The sequence below is a fragment of the Lissotriton vulgaris genome, chromosome 5 (assembly GCF_964263255.1).
Source record: "Lissotriton vulgaris chromosome 5, aLisVul1.2, whole genome shotgun sequence".
NCBI lineage: Eukaryota > Metazoa > Chordata > Amphibia > Caudata > Salamandridae > Lissotriton > Lissotriton vulgaris.
Genome location: NC_141693.1, coordinates 181,274,824 through 181,294,575, shown reverse-complemented (window position 1 = coordinate 181,294,575; position 19,752 = coordinate 181,274,824). Strand labels below are relative to the sequence as shown.

General features: G+C 45.8%; 1 protein-coding gene across 6 annotated transcripts in view; it reads right to left on the bottom strand.

Annotated features, from left to right (window-relative positions):
• The window catches only part of AKNA (AT-hook transcription factor), a 282,106-nt gene that overhangs the window by 24,462 nt on the left and 237,892 nt on the right, over positions 1–19,752 (bottom strand). For 5 of the 6 annotated variants that reach the window (XM_086921106.1, XM_086921108.1, XM_086921110.1 and 2 more), the window contains exons 20-22: positions 19,079–19,180; positions 10,700–10,840; positions 9,882–10,077 (exon numbers count right to left, since the gene is read on the bottom strand). In XM_086921106.1, coding sequence (XP_086777232.1) covers positions 9,882–10,077; positions 10,700–10,840; positions 19,079–19,180 — 439 coding nt within the window. The remainder of the gene's footprint in view (positions 1–9,881; positions 10,078–10,699; positions 10,841–19,078; positions 19,181–19,752) is intronic. The other variant, XM_086921112.1, reaches the window with a different exon arrangement.

Genomic DNA, 19,752 nt, shown 5'->3' with positions numbered 1-19,752 from the left:
CCTTGCGGCCCTCCTAATTTGAATTTTGTTTTTTCCAAATTTATTTCTGGTGGTGGGTGGAGGTTATCCTCAGGTCACACTTCTTGGTTTTCTCCTGAGTGCTTATTTTATTCCATAGTGAAAGATGGAATTACATTTTGAAGAGCTAGAATCCTACACTGTGACCCAACTCAAACTCAAGGAGATGTGGCAGAGTCCTTCTTCTTGACAGGCACTGGAGGTGTAGGTGCTGTATCTGACTTCCTCTTCCTTTGTGGTGTGGTGGAAACATGTCCTGTTTCTGGGTCTATGTATATCCTCTTTTGCAGAGGATCAGATCTGAAAAGCTCTTCTTCAGAAATTGCTTTCGGCGCCGATTTTTTCCGCTCCGAGCCTTTAGCCTTAGGAGTTGTTGTATAGTCCTGTGCCGTACTTTACGGCATCGAAGGAATTGTTTTCGGAGTCGAGGCCTGGTTCGAGGGCTTGGAGGCATCGGAAACAGGTGTTGTGGGTTCTGGCACCGAAGATTTTGGGGTGGAAGCAGGTTTCATTGGTTTCGGTGCCATAGTGTCATTAGGAGTCGACGGTTTCTGGGTCTTTTTCGGAACCGGGACTTCTCTCTGTTTCGGTTTCGGTGTCGAGGGAGCTGGTTGTATCGGCACGTGCGGTTTGCTCGGCATGGAGCTACCGGAAGGCTTTAATATTTTTTCGGAGCCGGGCTCGATGGCGGGGCTTTCGAAGCAATGTATCGGTCTCGACTGGGTCCCGAAGGCGGAGTTTTGACCTTAGCCTTTGGTTTAGGTGGTTGGGCTGGGGTAGGGGCCGTCGTACTCACGCGTTGACCTGATGGTATGGAGTCATCAGAGTCGTCTGCCTAAGATACGATCTGGAAATCATCGGAATCTTCCTCGGGGACACATGGACCTTCGTCGAAGATATCCACCAGTTACGGAGCTGATCTCTGCATGTCGCATCGACAGGCCCTCCGATCTCGAATGGTCTTCTTGGATCGAAAGGACGCACAAGCTGTGCAGCCCGACTCGTCGTGTTCAGGTGATAAACACAGGTTACACACCTCGTGATGGTCGCTGTGTGGAAATTTGGCTCCACACCAGGGGCATCTTTTGAATGGTGTCCTTTCCAAGAGGTGTAGGCCTCACCACGCGAGTAGGCCCGACGACCCGCGTCGACGACCGGAATCGAAGTGATGAGGTTGAGTCTGTGTATATTGAAGTTAAAGTTTGTTTTTAGAAAGCCGATGCCCATGCTCACTATCGTCCAAGGGAGGAGTCACCTATCTCGTGACTACAAAGACTTCTTCCTAGACGACAACAACATGCAATCATCCGAGCCCAACACCAGGTGGCGATCTAATGCACAGTGTAAGATCTGCAGCTCATATGCCTCGAACATATATAATCTCCTTTGCTCATACTTTTTTTTCAAAATATTTGTATTTGATTTTTGAAAAAACAAAGCAAAAGGGCATGAACATGTGCTCATGACAAGCAAATAAACAAAGTGCGGGAAGCCACAAGTGCAGCAGTAATTATCACATACATCATCAATACTGAGCTGGAAATACTCAGGCAAGCAGTAAAAATCTGGCAGTTGCAGATATTGGAGTCAAATATATAATTAGGCTTGAGCAGATACAGCCTAATTTTACCCTCCAATCTCCAAATTGTACTACTTAGTCCACCCACCCCAAATCCTATAGAATTTACATGGGTGCCCTCGACTTTTATAAGTGACTTTTTCTACTGTCAGGTAGAGATCCATCCCTGCCCTCCATTCTGACATGGACGGTACTTCGGGAGCCTCCTAGCATTTTGCCACATCCCTCTTCGCCACCACTAGTCCCAGATTACAGAAGAGAAGCTTCGCCCGTGGGATATCCACATCATTGGGCATCCCCAGAAGGACATATTTAGGTTCAACAGGCAGTGTTGTTCCTACTACCTTTCCCAGCTCAAGTATTATCTTTTGCCAATATGTTTGTGCAGCTGGGCAGGTCCACTGGGTATGAAGGAAGTTCTCCCTCGGCCCCTTACACCTCAGACATTCAGAGGACCGCTCTCTCCCAATTCTGTGCTGGCATGCCAGGTCAAAATATACCAGATCAGAGTTTTATATAGCGCTGGCAAGACCTGAAGGTATCTGAGCGCTTTACAACTGTACATGTTAGCTTCAAACTAGTAATTGTAATCAAAACAATTAAGTTGAGTCACACCAGTGGTTGGGTATATGGGTGGAGAAACAACATGGAATTTCCACTTCTTTAGAGTGTATCATGCTGCCTCCCAGTCCAAATCGTCTGGCTCCCCCACTTCAAATTCCCATTTATCCCTCAACTTCTTCAGGGTAATGAGTACATTAATGTTGATAATTTTGTAAATAAAGAAGATTGCCTATTCCACTAACTCTCCCATTAGTAGCCTGCCTTCTCTGGGGGCAATTTCGGGGAGGTCTGTGCCAATGCCTTACACCGGACGCATGCCTGAGCTGCAAGTATGTGAAACGTTGTGTGTCATGGAGTTGATCACCACTCTGGAGGGATTGAAAAGAGATAAGGCCCTCCCCCTCAAATAGATCCCCTACCTTAGAAATACCAATGAGATCCCTAACTTCAAAACCTTAACATTTTCCCAGCTCCTTGAACCTCATCCCCATTCATAACAGGGTCTTCCATGAGTGAACCTACATTCCCATCCTATGTATCTATTCGCCTTGAACCATGCCTCAAATGCCACTTGAGTCGCTTGCAAGAAATGCCCTGTTCTCCCCCCCCATAAAGATAATGTTGGAAGGGACATTTTTAAATTTTATTTTTTTCAAGCGCATAGACTGGGTAATCCCCAGGCAAGTAGTCCATTCATTTATAGCAATCAAATGGTACGCGCAGTAATAAGCTCTGACATCAGGGAGGACAATACCCCCATTATATTGATTTCACTGCAATGTGTTGAGGGTCATTCTTGGATGCTCTTTGTTCCACAACAGTTTCCTGAGCTCGTTGTCTATGTTAATGAAGGTCTCATCAGGGATCCTCTAATAAATATTTTGTAGGGCATATAGGACCTGTGAGAAGGTGACTTACCTTAAACATAGCCGCTCTTCCGAATATCGTTAAGGGCAGAGCCCTCCATCGGGCCGCAACTGCAGGGAATGCTGTCTGAACCTTCAATCAGTTTCGTTCTATGCATCTCTCCAGGACCAATGTCACGTAAATTCCCAGATATTGAATCCCTCCAAATCTATGCCAAGTCTCCCAGGGAGAACCAAAAGGTCCAGGCAGCCTCCGGTAGGAAATAGAACCGACTAGTCCCAGTTTATGGTGTATTCTGAATGGGTACTATATTTTTCAAAGATATGGAATACTGTGGGGATTGACTCTTCTGGATGTGTAAAGTATCAATGAACATCATCCACGTACAGTGATATTTTTTCCTCAGCAATTGGAGATGCAACAATGCGAAAGCCCTTAATATTTGGGTGTGTGCGGACTATGCAAGCCAGATGCTCTTGTACCAGGGCAAACAGGAGGGGAGGCAGGGCAACCCTGTTGCTTTCCCCTCCGCACAGAACTTCATTAACCCGCACTACGGCCGTGGGTACTCAAAGCAGCACTACCCATTTTAAAATTTGTGACCAAAGCCAAACCTCTGTAGTGTTTGCATCATAAAAGGCCAGTGAACTGCTTCAAAGGCCTTTTCCGCATCAAGATTAATGAATACAAGGGGGTCACAGCGGGCCTAGACCAATTATGGAACCTACAAAGGTTACACCTGGTTGAACATCAGGGCATAAAGACAGATTGATCTTTATGAGTAAGGGGAAAAGAACGCTTACGAACCTCATAGCTAATTTTGTAGCCTGTATCTTGGTCTCTATGCTAAGCAACAAGATCAGGCAATAGGACCCGCAGCTGGCCGATTTTGCTGACTTATGTATCACCACTATCGTGACTTTGCACAGGTCTGGTGGGAGTATAGCCTCCCCACGGGCCCCAAATACATTTTAAGCAGATGTGGAGGCAATATAGTCGCATTTCTTTTAAAGAATTCCACTGAGAAGCCACTGGGTTCTTGTTTCTTGCTCGCATTTATTTTTGCTATAGCTTCAGTAAGGAAGATTTCCGTGAGGACATTGTGATCCTCTGCAGGGAGGGTCTACACCGCCAACATTTTTAAATACTCCACGATTTTTGGCTGTGGAGCCAGGGCCAGACTGGGAACCACAACCGGCCCTGGCAAAGTGCTGGATCGCCCCCCCAACCCCCGTCCGGCCGCCGAGCTCTTTGCCGGGGCCAGTTTTCGGACGATTTTGGTACAGGGCCAATTTTGTAACAAAAACGGCCCCCAGGGGCCCAAAACCGGCCCCTACCCATGCCGCACACCGGGGGATTGCCCGGTGCCTGTTATGGCCAGTCCGGCCCTGTGTGCAGCTAGTGGACGTTCATTTTACAGGGCCTCATAATAGCTTGCAAGTTCCTCTGATATCACTTTGTCTGTTGAATAGGTTGTACCATCTGCGCCTACTATTGGTGTACCCATCGGCCCTCAACCTCCTGTCAGTCAAGGCATGCTAAAAGCTTTCCAGCTTATCTCTGGTGTCATAGAGGTGGTGCTGGGTGGCCAAGATCTGGTTACGTGCCTAGTTATGCACCAGAGCGCAATACTGAATTGCGCATGGCCTCTATTTTCCTCGTAATTAGGGGGTATGGCGAAGCTGCATTTGCGCTCTGCATGTGTCAGCTTCAATTCAAGTCCTTCTACCTCCTTCATGGCTTTCTTTTTCTTGAACGCTATGATATTCTGGGCCCTGCCTCTTAACACGGTCTTAAAAGCCTCCCATAGTATTACCGCAGAGGTCACGGAGTCCCTATTTTCTGGGAAATAAAGTTTGGGATCAACTCAAAGTTCGCGTGAGACAGACTCATCCAGTAGCTCCCATGTATTCAATTTCCATTCCAATCCAGTACTGCTGGATCTCAGCCCCAGGGAGATGCAGAGCAAGGAGTGGTCAGACAATCCCCTAGGTATTCTGCCCACTGGATCACCTCCTCCTCACCCACCAGAATGAATATTTACCCAATGATGAAAATATTCTGTGCATCCCTGAGCAATAAGGATAGCCGCCAACTACTTGGTGGCGGCTGCGCCATAGGTACGAGAGCTCCAGTGTAGCGGCAAACTGGGCCAGCAGCATTTCCTTGAGGGTATTTGCAGCAGTTCCAGACCTGTCTAAATAGGGGGACATAACATCATTGAAGTCTCCCCCTAGGATATGCAGCGATTATTCTCCCTCTAACAATATGCCCATTACCCTGTCTAGGATGAGTTGCTAAAAGCGTGGTGCAGCGATAAGACAACGATGAGTCGAACATCCTTTCTTCCCCAAAGGGTCTGGACTGCGACATATGTTCCATTAGGGTCTACCCACGATCCCTGGATCTGGAAAGGGGGGGAGGAGACTTTCGGACCAAAATTGCCACTCCCCGGGAACCCAAGGTAAAGCCTGCATGTGCTAGTGTGGTATAAGCCCCTCAGGCAAGGAAATGAAAGTGGGTCCCCCCTCAAGTGGGTCTCTTGCAGGAGTACCACGTCCAGTTTCGAGGGCCTAATGCAGGTTGCAACAAGCCCACGATTGATTTTGGTGCCTTGCCCATTGACAGTCCACAGAAGGTCAAAGCAACCTGTTGGGTCTAGTTCAGAAGCATGTGCCATATCTGTATTGTAGTATGTCAGTCCCTGTCAAAACAATAAATTGCATATTGCATCAAGTCAGTAGCCCTTCCTACTTCTTCTGTCAAACAGAGAATAAACCCCAACAACACTAACTCAATTAAAACATCCCTGGCCCCCACCCCTAACAACCGCCCCTGCATGCATTCACTCAGATGTCTGGCAAAGGCAAATACATCAGAGGACCAGGCCCGAGAGGTCTGTAGCCCACGCCCTACCCTTAATCCGGTTATCGTAAACACTAAAGGCCTACTTTAAACTGAAATACACCTCATACAACCACTCACCTATCTGTCCTTGGGATCGAGCCAGAGGAATAGCGAGAATTCCTAGTCCGGTTGACCTACGAGCCACAGTCCATACACACTGTCCAGTCACATCACTTACACTTTGTCAGTCGCACCACTCACCACACAATCCTTTACAAGGAACCAGAAAAAGAGGAAATAGTAGGGGGGAGACGGTGATAGAGATTCTTCTCATAAGCCACATTCACAACTTTTGCCATGCAAACCAGGGGGACCTAAACATTCCACCTATTATTGGGGTTCTGTAGCCCCATCAAGCCGTTTTACATACACCAACATTTGGAGTTCAGTCTGTGCAGCAGATCTCGGCCCCAAAGTTTAGTGTAGTCCCATCTGAGCCACAATCCTGCTCCTCTTTGGACATCCAGCAAGTTGAACCCTCCCTCTCACCAGAACCGAGATGTGGATTCTCTGGCTGCAGCTCTCCATTTTCAGATTCTGAGGATCATTCGCCAGCTGCTTCCCTTCGCCAGTTCTCTCTCGTTATTTATCTCTCGCTCTTCCTGCTCTGGCCCATCCTTTGTAGGCCGAGGACCAAGGTTTTTGTCATGCCCCTAAACTGCTCCCCCTGACACCTCCTCACGATCCATATCCATGCCTCCTCCGGAGATTCAAAGCAGTGTTTTTTGCTCGGAGAGATCACTTTCAACTTGGCTGGAAACCCCAACATGTATTGGAGATGAATTGACCAGAGGTTAGACTTAACTGTGTCGAACGAATGCCTCTGCCTCTGCACCTCTCAGGAGTAGTCAGGAACAGCATGATTGTGGAGGAATCATATTTAATTGGCTCCAATTGTCGCGCTTCTCCAAGGATCATGTCCCGATCATGGATATTTAGGAAGCATGCAATAAGTGCCCTCTGGGGAGGGGGCACCCAGTATTGGCCTAGCAACGAGGGCCCTATGAGCCCATTCAATCACAAAGCAGGTTGAAAAGCTGCTGGAGGTGAAGGTATCACAAAGTCATTGCTCCAGAAAAGCTTGCATATTGGTGCCGCCACTCCTTCTGGAAAACCCACAAATCTAACATTGTTGTGCCTTGTGCATTTTTTGGCATCATCAACTCTCCACAGTAAGTCTTTAGTGAGTGCTTTAATGTTAGCCAGGTCTTTCCCCTTAGTATGTGTGGTGTCTTCCAGCTTTGATATTCTTTCCTCCACTGCCACCACTCTGTCTGCTACCTTCTGGAGATCTTGTGTGACCAAGGAAACCTCAGTGCCCAGCTCTCCAATTCTTGTTTCCAAAGTTGTTCTAAATTGGTGCATCACCACCATCTAGGCAACATTGTCTGGGGGTGAGAATTCTGCTTACTCCAGGGAGATTTCTACTGTTCTACTGTGTCTGTCGATCTTCCCTTGGTGGGTTTGGTTTGAGTCTTTATCTTTCACCAAAGGACGTAGGATGGTCAAAGGTTAAATGACTCCCCAAGATCTCACAGGCATCCGCACAAGTGTATAAATGCAAGGCAACCTCTCTGCATCCGCATTGGCAGATCACCTTATCCCAGATACTCTAAAGTGGCAGCGGGGGAAGTGGGGGTGCGATTCAGCCACCGCAAGTGACTTTAAAGGGTCCAACTATGGCAGGCTACCATAAACTGCCAGAGAGAGGGCTCGACCATAGTTCAGCATAGTTAGAGTTCAAAGCCACCCCAAACTTTCTCCCCCTCCCCCCAGGGCCCCTGTTTATGCCAGGTCACCATTTAGAGGCAATCTAAGTTCTCCAGAAGTGATATCAGGCCCTACACTTTGGGCCTACAAATGGTTTACACTCCTGTGCCAATATGTGCAGGGCCAGTCATATGCCTCTCCCATAAAGACTTTAGGTCTTCACATGAAGGTGCACTGGTGGCTGCACGGGGTGGGCACCACAGAGAATCAGTCCCCCCTTATCAACCTCTAGCAGGTGAAGTGAGTTTGTGCCCAGTGAAAGGGGGTAGGCGGAAGATGCCACAATCTCAGTACATGGTGAAGCTACTAGTCTCAGCCCAGGTCAAGCGTCCAGTTAAACCCACCTAGGGGGGCTCTCTGTCCTACCGCAGCAGGGGAGGCAGACTCCAGCTGGGAAGCCACCACTGTCCAGGCCCCTCAAGGCCCACTCTCTTCTCTCTTAGATGTCTTCGCAGTCATGCAAGTCTTGGGCCTATTGAACGGTCAATGCCCCCTTGTGACGAATCTCTCGATGGCTCAGGCAACGGCAGTGACCTTGTCCCCTGGTGTCCTCTCAAGCACCCCCTTGTCGCCGGGCCTCAGTTGATGTGGGGTGGGGAGGGGGGCGACTGCAAACACCATGCTTCGCGGACCTCAATCCCCAGACGGTTCAGCACACCAGGCCTTTCCTCACTCTTACAGCAGGGGTCCAGCACCCACGTGTTGGGGCAAAAACGCACTACAGGAGTGAGGGTGCGCCGGTCAGCATTCAGGTTTCGTCTCTTCAGTTCAGGTGAGTACAGTTCTCCCACGGCCTATCGTACGGCCGCCACTCCCTCATTATGCATACACTTATGTGCCTGAAGGGACAGCATCACCCAGGTCACCAGTCAAGGCCTCAAGCCAAGCTCCGCTCCCACAGGGTCAGCTGCCGCACTCACACCACAGACAGCAGAGACCCCATGGCCTCCCTTCATGTCAATGGTGTACGGCAGTTGGGCTGAAAATGTGGGGATTACTCGCAGACACCGTCAAGCCCAACGTCCCGCATGTACGCTGATCTACGTCCCGAGCTGCGGCCTCTTTCAGGTGGGAGGAGGAGTGCCAATAGTCGCCGGGCCGCTAATTCAGGCTCTACTTCCCCGCACACAGCCTCAGCGAGGGCTCAAAGGTGGCTGTGATGGGCCTGTGCCGCAAGTCAGAGCGGCCGCCATTTCAAGGAGAGGCGCTCATCTCTGCTCCAGCCTCTCTGTCTGTGTTGGGACACCTACAGGGCCACCAGAGTGTTGCATGGAGTAATATCTTGCCTCACATGTTCATGCATGGGGCATTTACAGGGTTGATGTGGGTCAGTGTTCCAGGATTACTGCAGGATCATGTTAGGCCCAGTCAGAGCTCAGTGCAGGCACAGCTACCCTACCATCTTGCTGGCTATGCCCCCGTTCTTGTCCATACTTGAACATGACTGTAATTATTTGATTAGCTCACCCTCTATTTTGCTGTTTTTTACATTTCTAGTTATACATATACATGTTTTAAGTCTCTTCAGATCTCTACATATATGTCTCTATGAGTCATAATTCATCCACCTCTCTCTACAGTATTAATAATGTATATCGACATAGCTGCCTATAATCTAATAATTTGATTGCTTATTCAATTAATACTTATTTGCCAACTATTGGTCATCCACCCAATTCTACATTCTTTACTGCTTTCTGTCACACTCCTTCATCTCTCAGTAATCTAATACATTTAAATCACCCAGCATAGTCACCAAACGATCTGTGGGAAAACAGATTATTTTTGGACGGAGAAACAGTGAGTGGATGAGCTTATTGATGGTGGAATAGCTATGTAAGATTATACATAGAACAGTTGATTGTTTAGTATTTGCAAGGGGGACTAAAGAGCGGCATAGTTCAGAGAGTGTGTTGATGAATATTTACATGAAGATGACAATAGAAAAGATAAAAGATAGGAGTCTTAGGAGGATAGAGGTGTGTGTGTGTGTGTGTGTGTGTGGGTGTGGGTGTGTGTGTGGGTGTGTGTGTGTGTGTGTGTGTGCGCGTGTGTGCCTGCTTGTGTGTGTGTGTGTCTCTGTGTATGTCAAGTGCTCGGAGAAACATTCCCATCCCAAACACACCTCATAGACACTTCTATACTAAAGAAAAAAGATTTGGAAATATTTTCTTACACTACAGAGGCCGAGTAAGGCATGGAGGTTGAGTAAGGCACAAGTGGAACTGCTGGGATATAGCTGGGCACTGGGGAAGGAGCTGGAGGACCGGCCATGACCCAGACTCCGGACTGTGGCTCTTGTTGCGGCTTTGCGGCTTTGGGAGTCTCTTCTGAACTTCGCGACGATGAAGCACCCATTTGTCTGTCCGTCACTGTGAAAAGAAACACAGATGAACATTTCAAAGATGAGATTCAATCATCAATAGTGAGACATTACCCAAACAAGACAGAAGGAAAATATTGGAGTGAGAAGCCCCAAATGGGGATGAAAAGATTGCTTGGGATGCAACACCCCTTTGTGCAGGACATAGTCAACAGTGCTGGAACCTTCCAAGGCCATACCTATCATACATCTACAAATGTACTTAACCACAGCTGTTGAACAAATATCTAACTCTCAAGAAAAGACACTGTGAACATTTCCACTGTTACCAGAAACCAAACATTCTCTGAGGGAAATCTGAACCTCATCACAACCTTTACATCCCTGTTGTGCTTGCAACTTAGGGAACTGTGAGCAATTGGCAAGAAAGGAGATGTGAACCCTACACTGCCTGCACAAACCTGCCACTCTCCACACAGGGACCTGTAAGCTTCAAAGATTTGACTGTCAGCACACAGCAGAAGAAGCTATGTGGGCTGTGAGTCCATTCACAAAAATCACACTAATAACAGATGTACATCTGAGCCCCCACAAAGGCGTTCTGGTCTCACGTTTAGTAACTTCATCCATTTGGATTTTCATTATGTTAACAGTGTCATCATGTTTCTCACCTGGTGCTGATTTGATATGTGGGCGTTTGCTAGTGTCACTCCCACTGCATAGGGGACAGCCTGCCTTTGGAGTTCTGTGCATTGTCTGCTTTGGGGTACTGTGCATCACATGGTTCCTGGTGCCATTTCCATGAAGTGTTTCTGAAACAGGAATAAAAGAGAGATGAGGATAATGTTACCTTTTGGTCAGCAGGATAATCAAAGCCCTTTGTTTTCTCTCATCATTTTGAGGCCTTCCACATTGTGCTAAATCAGAAACCCGTTCTGAAAGCACATAAAAGGGTTGCAGGAGGCCATCACCATTATTCATTAACAAAGGTGCCTGTATATGGAGAGCCACTCGTCATTAGACAACAGTCAAAAGTTCTACTTACACTATAAAATCAATCAATCAATCAATCAATCAAGAACATTTATAGAGCGCGCTACTCACCCGTAAAGGTCTCAAGGCGCTGGGGATGGGGATGGGGGGGGGGGAGATAGGGTGATGCTGCTACTGCTCGAACAGCCAGGTCTTGAGTTGCTTCCTGAAGGAGAGATGGTCCTGGGTCAGACGTAGGTGGGTGGGGAGAGAGTTCCACGTCTTGGCAGCCAGGTAGGAGAAGGATCTTCCTCCGGTGGTGGTTCTGCGGATCCGTGGGACGGTGGCGAAGGCGAGGCTGGCGAAGCGGAGCTGGCGAGTAGGTGTGTAGAACTTGAGGCGGTTGTTGAGGTATTCGGGGCCCATGTCGTGGAGAGCTTTGTGTGCGTGGGTAAGGAGCCTGAACGTGATCCTCTTGTTTACGGGGAGCCAGTGCAGGTCTCTCAGGTGGGAAGAGATGTGGCTGTGTCGGGGAATGTCCAGGATGAGTTGTGCCAATGTGTTCTGTCATTGTCATCAATATCTTGCTCAGACAAGGTTCGACATTCTTATTAGACAGGTCCTGAATACCTGATCATCATTGCATTTTCCTATGAATCTAAATATACGCTCCAGTTAAATCATATTGAGCATCCCACAAGGTATCGACCTGAGTAATGTCCTTCCTACATTCTTAGGACTGTCCAGATGGTCACATTCTTCAAGAAAGCCCTATAAGTCATCAATTTGGACTTGCTGTAACAATTCTATTGCATTAGCCAAGACACTGAGTGCCCCCATGCGTTTTACTTTCAGGGCTTCTGTATTTGGAAGCTTTTTAGTATTACAGCGTCCAATGCACTCCAACGCTGATCTCATGGCATGCAGAACTATATCAGTTTGTCAAATTAATAAATGAAAATATCCTGAGGCTCCTTCACAAAGATCCTGGAAAAAGCAATGTCCGATCTGCATTGTCCACTGGAACTACAACATGTGTACCTAGGAGACTTTCATCTGATGTAATCTATGGATCCAACATGTCATGTTATTCGTTCAGAACACTGATAGTGGGTTCAGAGTTAAGCAAGAAGGAGAGCAAAGTAGCCAATAAAATGAAGCCAGTGCAGGCACTGGTGAGGGATTAGTAGACTGCCCACCAGACCAATTTTATAAATATTTTTTTAAACTGCCAGTCTTGAGTCTTAAAGAGGGTGAAGCGGGCAACATGCGGTGCCAGGGCACTGCAAATGTCAAGGAAGGGTTTCAATATTGTCCACTTCATCAAAGGACAAAAAGGGAAGCATTACATGCAGAGCTTTGCAGCCTCATGTACACTGATTGTGAGGACCAATTTTATGCATTAAGAAATTGTACTGTGGATCACTGAAATAGGCAGTGGATGCGTCAATAGTGAAGTGGGCAGTGTTGAATAGTGTCTGAATATGGGGTTCTCTGCAACCAGTGAGAGTTGGCCTGGTGACTACTGTTGGTTCTGGAAAGTTTCTAAACTCTGTCAGAGAGGAAGTGGGGGTAGTAAATTGTGGGTCTACCATGGCATAGCAAAGGAGTACATTTGGCTGTAATAGTGTCCTTAGCAAGATGCTGCTAGACTTAAATATGGCGGCAGGGGAATGGCGACTATGATTGGTTCTTTGGGAAAGATAGTATTACCTACAAAATTGTACCTGGTCATGATAGCTGCGTTGTGAGTATCAGAGGTGGGTAGAAAAGACGACTTTTCAAGGTCTAACAATAGCGGCAGTCTTATATGTACATCATGGGCTTTCTGTTACAAATTAGTGTCAATTACAATCCTGAAAGCAATTATTTTTGTTTTTGTGGCTCAGGAGGTGTTTTGATGTCATATACAGCCACGACCTGCTAGTAAGTATTTTACTTGCTCATTCAGACTTAGTCTGTGCATTTCTGTTAAGGGTGTCTCAGTGGTATGTGGTGGTTATGGAGACAACATAGGTTACATTTCAACTATTGATAGGTTAGGAGGTCTTTGGACCTTATTAGGGTGAAAAAATGCTGGTTCTATTGGCTGGGCTGCATTCGCCATTGTACGTGGTATAGGGAAGAGGGAATGGACACAATATGTTTTCCATTGTGTTCCAAGAAGCCTTCTCGCAGTCACCGACTGTCAGATTTTCACAGCTCATCTAACTGGTCTGCTGGTAGCCTCAGGAAGAGAAAGGAGTACGGGAGCTGTGAATCTAGGAAAGACACCATTGGTTGATGTCTTCCTCCTGACTGGCTTTTTCTATACCGTTGTGTGGACTGTGATTGAGGGTTTTTCCCCTGTCCGTAGGAAAAAAAATTAACATATGTTCCTGGATGATAAGAAAACTCTCTGACCAAAAGGCTGGTGGATACAGTTAATATAAGTAATATTTCTGCTGAAGGGCTGTCTCTCTGTCAGATTGTTTTGCCCGCAGAGCATCATCCACATATATTCTAAACAGGGGCTGTTCATTTAATGGCATGACAAATACCCTGAGGTGAAAGAATGTCCTATGTACCAAGCACTCAATGTTAAACCAGCACCTACATCCGTTTGGCGAAGCCCAGTATTAGAAGTATGAAGCCATGCACCTATAATTGGTGTTGCATCTAAAAGTGATGATACGCCATTGGTAGGTTCTGTCTAAAGCCCTGCAAAAACTGCAGGTCATATTATGGCAATATAGATCTAGCATTTCCTATTTTCACTAAAGTGACCACAAAAACACCAATTCTTTTGCTCGTTGTATCCAAGTGCTTGCAATCATGGTATGTATGGAGAACACAAGGCGCAGCTAGATTCGTAATCATCTTTGTTGTGCTGCAGCGATTATTGAATCTGTTTTCATTTGATCGAACAAGCATGCTGGAACTGAATCTGGGGCCTTCTGATTTTCTCTAGGCAAGGTATCAATGCTGTGCCTGTAGCCGGATACCTCGTACAGGAAAACCTTCCTCATAGAGGTGATCTAAGATGGGAATAGACCTTATTGGTCACCTTGATTACCCCTTAAAGTCAAATAAGAAGGATTGTTTTACACAGACAGTGTTGAAGATGGACCTTTTGTGATTCTTATCAATCAGTGAATAGAAATTATGAATACCATCAGGTGGAGAATCCCTAGGCTGGTATCTTCAGCCAGACTATAACTATCCAGATCCTGCTGATCATCATGCATGTGATCTAGTAGTAGTTGGCTGGAGTCATCATCGTCATTAAATGCTGTATCCTGACCTGCATCAGGAATGGGCTCAGCAGCTGGCTAGGGAGCTATCTCTTCAGAAGGCACTGTTTTGGGCGAGAGTACAAAAATTAGATGACACTGCCTCCACTGGTTGAGGATGAGGGAGCAAATCCACTTGGGGTGCCTGCTGAGCGATGACGGGCTTAGCTGGGGGTATCCAGTTTTAATAAATCCTGTTTCATGGAATCCAAGGATTTCAGGTGCACCTGCACTGTATCAGAATAAATGATGGGCGTAAGGAGCACTCCCTTTAAATCAAGATATTTCTAGTATATCCAATGGTGCTCCGATTTGTCAGGGTAGTCAATCCTGTGGTATAAAACTGCACCTGCACTGTAGGCACCTATGGGAAGTCCAGAGGCTCCATATGAGGTTGACATCCATCATAACATCTGGATTCCTGAGAACCAAGTCTTTCTTCTTCCTAAGAGTCCCTTGGTAGGTTAAATATGCCCAAAAAATGATGGCCTTCAACCTGAGAATCAGATCATCTAGGATCCTCAACTGACTAGATTAGGTTGTCTCCTTCATTGGCATGGTCACCAAATTCACTGTCACTCTGTCAAGATAAAGTATCATCCAAAGGCTCCTTAGACAGCTTGCATAATCCTTACTGGAGAGACAAGCGATAGTAATGGTGCCCTTGCTGGAATAGGAGTTTGGGATATGGCAAAGCTTGTGTTGTTTCCATGGTCATCGATGAAGTTACCGCCATTTAAGCGGTCGTTGACAGTCATGGCAAGTTAATTGTTGGCAATTCAATTATCATCGATGAGACTTTTTTTTTCATTGATGATGCAGTCTAGTTAACAATGTGGCCTTTGTCAATGTGACGTCTTCATCTTCATCAATGGGATCATCTTTGTTGAAAGGATGCTTTACATTGATGGATGATATTCAGCGATACTCATCATCAATTGTGTATGCTTTGTCAACAATCCAGCATTTATCTATGTCATTGACTTCTTTCATGGTACCATTGCTGTTAATGGTATTTCACCCTAATCTTTGATGGTGGTATATGCAAAGATTGTTTACGTTTGCTCGTCAGCAATGAGTTCATTAGAGATGGTGTCTTCGTAATTTGTGCAAAGGGAGATGAACCCACAGTGGAAGACTGTTTTGGTCGGCGTTTATCGGATACAGCATCAAATGAAGCGAAGGTCTCCGTCTTCAAGGCAGATGAAGAAGGCATTTGGGTGGTGGTCAGCTGCAACTCAGAAGAGAACCTGTTGCTAAATCCTTAGAATGGTCACTACCATCTTGCACCTCTTTGCCTTAGAATGAAGATTTGTAGTCACGCTCTTCACTGAAAACCATTCTGGAGAGTCAGCATTTTAGGCACAGAAATGGTGCCCGTCTGCTCATCAAAGGCCTTCACTCTGAATGTCCCACAGATGGTAACATCTTTGGGAATGTGTCCAGACTAATGCAGACAGTAAATGCACTTTTTAGAAGTGTCGCCTGAAAAAATGTTCCTCAGTCTACACACAGAGCTTGGCTTGAAAAATGAAATAGACTGAGGTGAAGACACAGTCATAGTAGCTAGATGTCAAACAAAACAAATCGCCATGGGCTCAGCACCCTATTATTATTATTATTATTACATTTATAAGGCGCAACAGCTACCCAAAAAGGGTTTCCCAGTGCCGACAAAGACCAAAAAGAAGGAGAGGCAGTTTATTTATTTACTGATTGAAAAGCCATGTCATGAGGGATTTACAAAATAGCGTGTAGACTGTTTCGTTCTGGATAACTATAGGAAGTGTGTTCCGCAAAGAGGAACCAAGATAAGCAAATTATCTACCTCCCATTCCGGGAAACCCTTTTTGGGTAGCTGTTGCGCCCTACAAATTGAAAAAAATAAAATAAAATAAATATTCAAGACAATCTGATTGTCGGCACAGAAAATTTCACTTGGGTAGACGAGCGAAGACACAGAGAGGGCACATAAGAGCTGACCAGCTGACTGAGACTGCAGGTATTGAGGGGCGACTCCTGCTTTGATTTTAAACATAAAGCTAAGGGCTTTGAACTTGATTCTGTTCTCTACCCTGAGCCAATGGAGGTCCTGCAAATGACTAGAGACAGAGGCGAATCTAGGGACCCTACAAAGTAGTCTGGCTGTGGTGTTTTGCAACATCTGCAGTCTATGAGTCACTTCCTTGTTGGAACCAAGGTAGAGAAGGTTCCCGTAGTCCAGTCTCGAAGTAATAATAGCCTGGACTACTGTTTTTTTTGTATACTCGGGCAGCATCCAGAGAATCTTTTTTACCCACTTCAAGATGGTAAACCAGGTGCAGGACACTTTGACTGCTTGATGGAGCATCATAAGCGAGTCATCAACAATGACGCCTAAGTTGTGGAGTTGGCTGGAGGGCTGAGGAAGTGCTCCCATTTCACTGGGCCAAAGTTGTGGGCCCCAGAGGTCTTTATCTTTTCCAAAACTCAAGACCTCTGTCTTCTCTCCATTGAGCTTAAGGTAGTTTTTTTGCATCCATACTGCAATTTTACCCAGGCCATGCTGAAGGGAAGAATGCCCGGCTTCACTCTCCATGGAGAGAGAGAAGATGATTTGGGAGTCTTCAGCATAGGAAAACAGAGACATACCAGGCTCATCCGCAAAGTCTGCTAAGGGTCTCACATACAGATTAAAGAGAAGGGGGCTATGGATTGAGCCTTGGGGTGAGGAGTGGTAGTCGGAACTGGATGTTGAGGAAAATATTTGAAAGGGCGGTTGGCTAGATAAAAAATTAACCAATCCAGGGCAGAACCACTGATGTCCAAAGATCTAAGTGTTTTGACCAGTATGGTATGAGATATTGTGTCAAACGCTGCGCTCAGGTCCAATAAAATGAGTGCGCCAGTATCTCCAGTATCCAAGTGACGTCGCAGCTTTTCCGCTACCCCTAGTAAAGTAGTTTCTGTAGAAAAACCAGCTCTAAAGCCAGATTGTGATGAATGGAGGAGCTTATTGGTTTCGACAAAGATGGAAAGTTGAATGTGGATATGTTTCTCCAAGATCTTGGAAAAAGCTGGTAGTAAAGAAATAGGCCGATAATTGGAAAGTAACCCTGGGTCGGCATTGACTTTTTTTTAGGAGAGGGACCACCATAGCATGCTTCCAGTCAGATGGGACTATGGCTTCCTGCAAGGATGCATTAAGAAGGTCCATGATGGCAAGCAAGGATGGTGAGTCCTACTCACAAAATAAAGCAGTATATGCCTACCTTCTGCTGCTGCAGAATAACTGAAATACCAGGAGCAAAAGATCAAAAAATAATCAGCTGGTGAAGAGTTTAGAGCTCAGAGGATTCCTTGTTGTCATGATAACGTGTGGTAGAAAATCTGACAGTTGGTGACTTTGAGGAGGAGGGTTAGAAATCATGCCCCTCCAAACCACTGACCAGAGTTCAGGCCACTTCATTATTTGGAGTGGCTGCAAGAAACTTTTTTTCTAATTTTATTTGCTATATTAGGTGAGTGGCATGTTGACATTGACTACGGAAGGTAACCAACCTGACATCAGGGAGTAATTCAATCATGTGGATCTATGAAAGATACAAAAGTGAAGAAGACAGATGTCAACTGAATATCTATTTGGTATCACTCTATTGCTGCTCCTATTCAAAGAGTTCTGTTTCCAAGAGTTTCCTGAACAGAAAGTGGTTAGAGATTGACATCTGGCTGGGATTCAAGACATTCCAAAATTTGTGGTCCTGGACACCCAGGAGTCTGAATACATGTTTAAAAGTCCATTGCTGGATAAGGCGCTCATTTGCCAACTGCAGGTTTCAGTCTAGAATGGAATGAAATATGGGGCTATGCTTTGCTCCAGTTGACAGTGTGGATGGGGCAAAAGATTTTAAATGTAATCCTGGATTCTAATGGAAGTCAATATAGGGCCTTCAATACGGGATTCATTTGGTTGCATTTCCAAAGTTTTAGACAGAGTCTGGAAGCATGATTCTATAGTCCATGCAATCTGTTAATGAATAGCTTAGGGAACCCACTAAAGTTATCACAATACTTGAGCTAGACAATAACTAGGGCTCTGCTCAGTTCCAATCAGTGTTTGATTATCTCAGGTTTTGTATGATATGAGGCAAGGACAGTGAGTGACAAAGGCTCTTGGGACATTGAAGTGGACACATAGCATAGCCAGACACTCCTGATTCCAGGATATCTGTTTTAGAGCCATTAATAGGAAAACTGTTGTCACCTCGTTGACCCAAGTGGTCTAGGTATTCCATGATGTTTGCCCAATCAGGAAGTGATTTGGGGATCATCGGTGTACATTTGGAAATGTACCTGGTGATGCTCTAGCATGTGTGCTAGTGGAAGTACTTAAATGTCAAACAGTCAGGGTGAGGCTGAAAACCTCTCTAGGGCACTGGAAATCACCCTTCATCTTTAAGATTTCACTGATCAATGTCTGCTTAGGGCTATCTCATGGAAAGGTGTGCTGTCTCCGCACAGAACCAAGTGTCTGTTTTAATGCCATTGCAATATCTGAAGTGTATTCACTTGAGCTCATATTTTCAGATGTCACAGCTTGTAAACAATGAGACTGTTCATGATGCAGCCCGGCTGACTTCTGTAGCAGGAAACAAAGTGCCTTTGCTGGTGGTCAGAAAGAAAGGTCCTTGTAAGCATTGGAAAGCAAAGATTATAGCTCTACGATATAAGAATGAGTCCAAAACAAAGACTTTGAGTTGCCCAGTGCCCCAACTAAAATGCCAAAGCATGAATTTAACTTAAATCGGAGAACTGCATGAGACATACCAGGGGATGGTGCTCCTGTGCCCTGGCAATGAGGGCAGGAGTCTGCATTCATTCTTGCCTCCCGCATCATGGGGCTGGTGCCCGGAAGATGATATTCTGTCCCTGGATAACACAAAAAAGGAGGGTTAGTGCATATGGAAATTTGTATGGAAACTCTAATAGAGATGGGTGAGAAAAAAGAGAGGCTACATATATGTGAATAAGAATAAAGGAAAGAGGAGTATGTAATGGAAGGAAGAAGGAAAATAAATATGGAAAAGAGCTTCGTTGGAAAAGTGAAGTAACAAGGATGGAGAGGACAGAAAAGCGATGGCTGAGAGAAAGTGAGGTAAAAATGACAAGCAAAACAAATCAGGAGAAAACTGAAGGGAAAGCTGGGGACTGAGTAAAGAGACAAAGAGAAAGGAGAAAGAGAAAAACGAGAAGAGAGGAGTAGCTGCAGGGAGAGCATTGTTCCTAAAAAGTACAAGCCGTAAAGAAAAGGATAACCTCTCATTGAGTACCTCAAGAAAATGAATTGTGCTTCTCTTAAGAAAGAGCTCAATGCAAGAGGATTTTGATTATGGTATAGGTCTTCACCATGGGAATTCTCTCTGAATTCTTATATGTATTCTATTACAAAGGGGGAGCATTTCCTGTTCATTTAACATATATATATAGCTTGAACTATATTT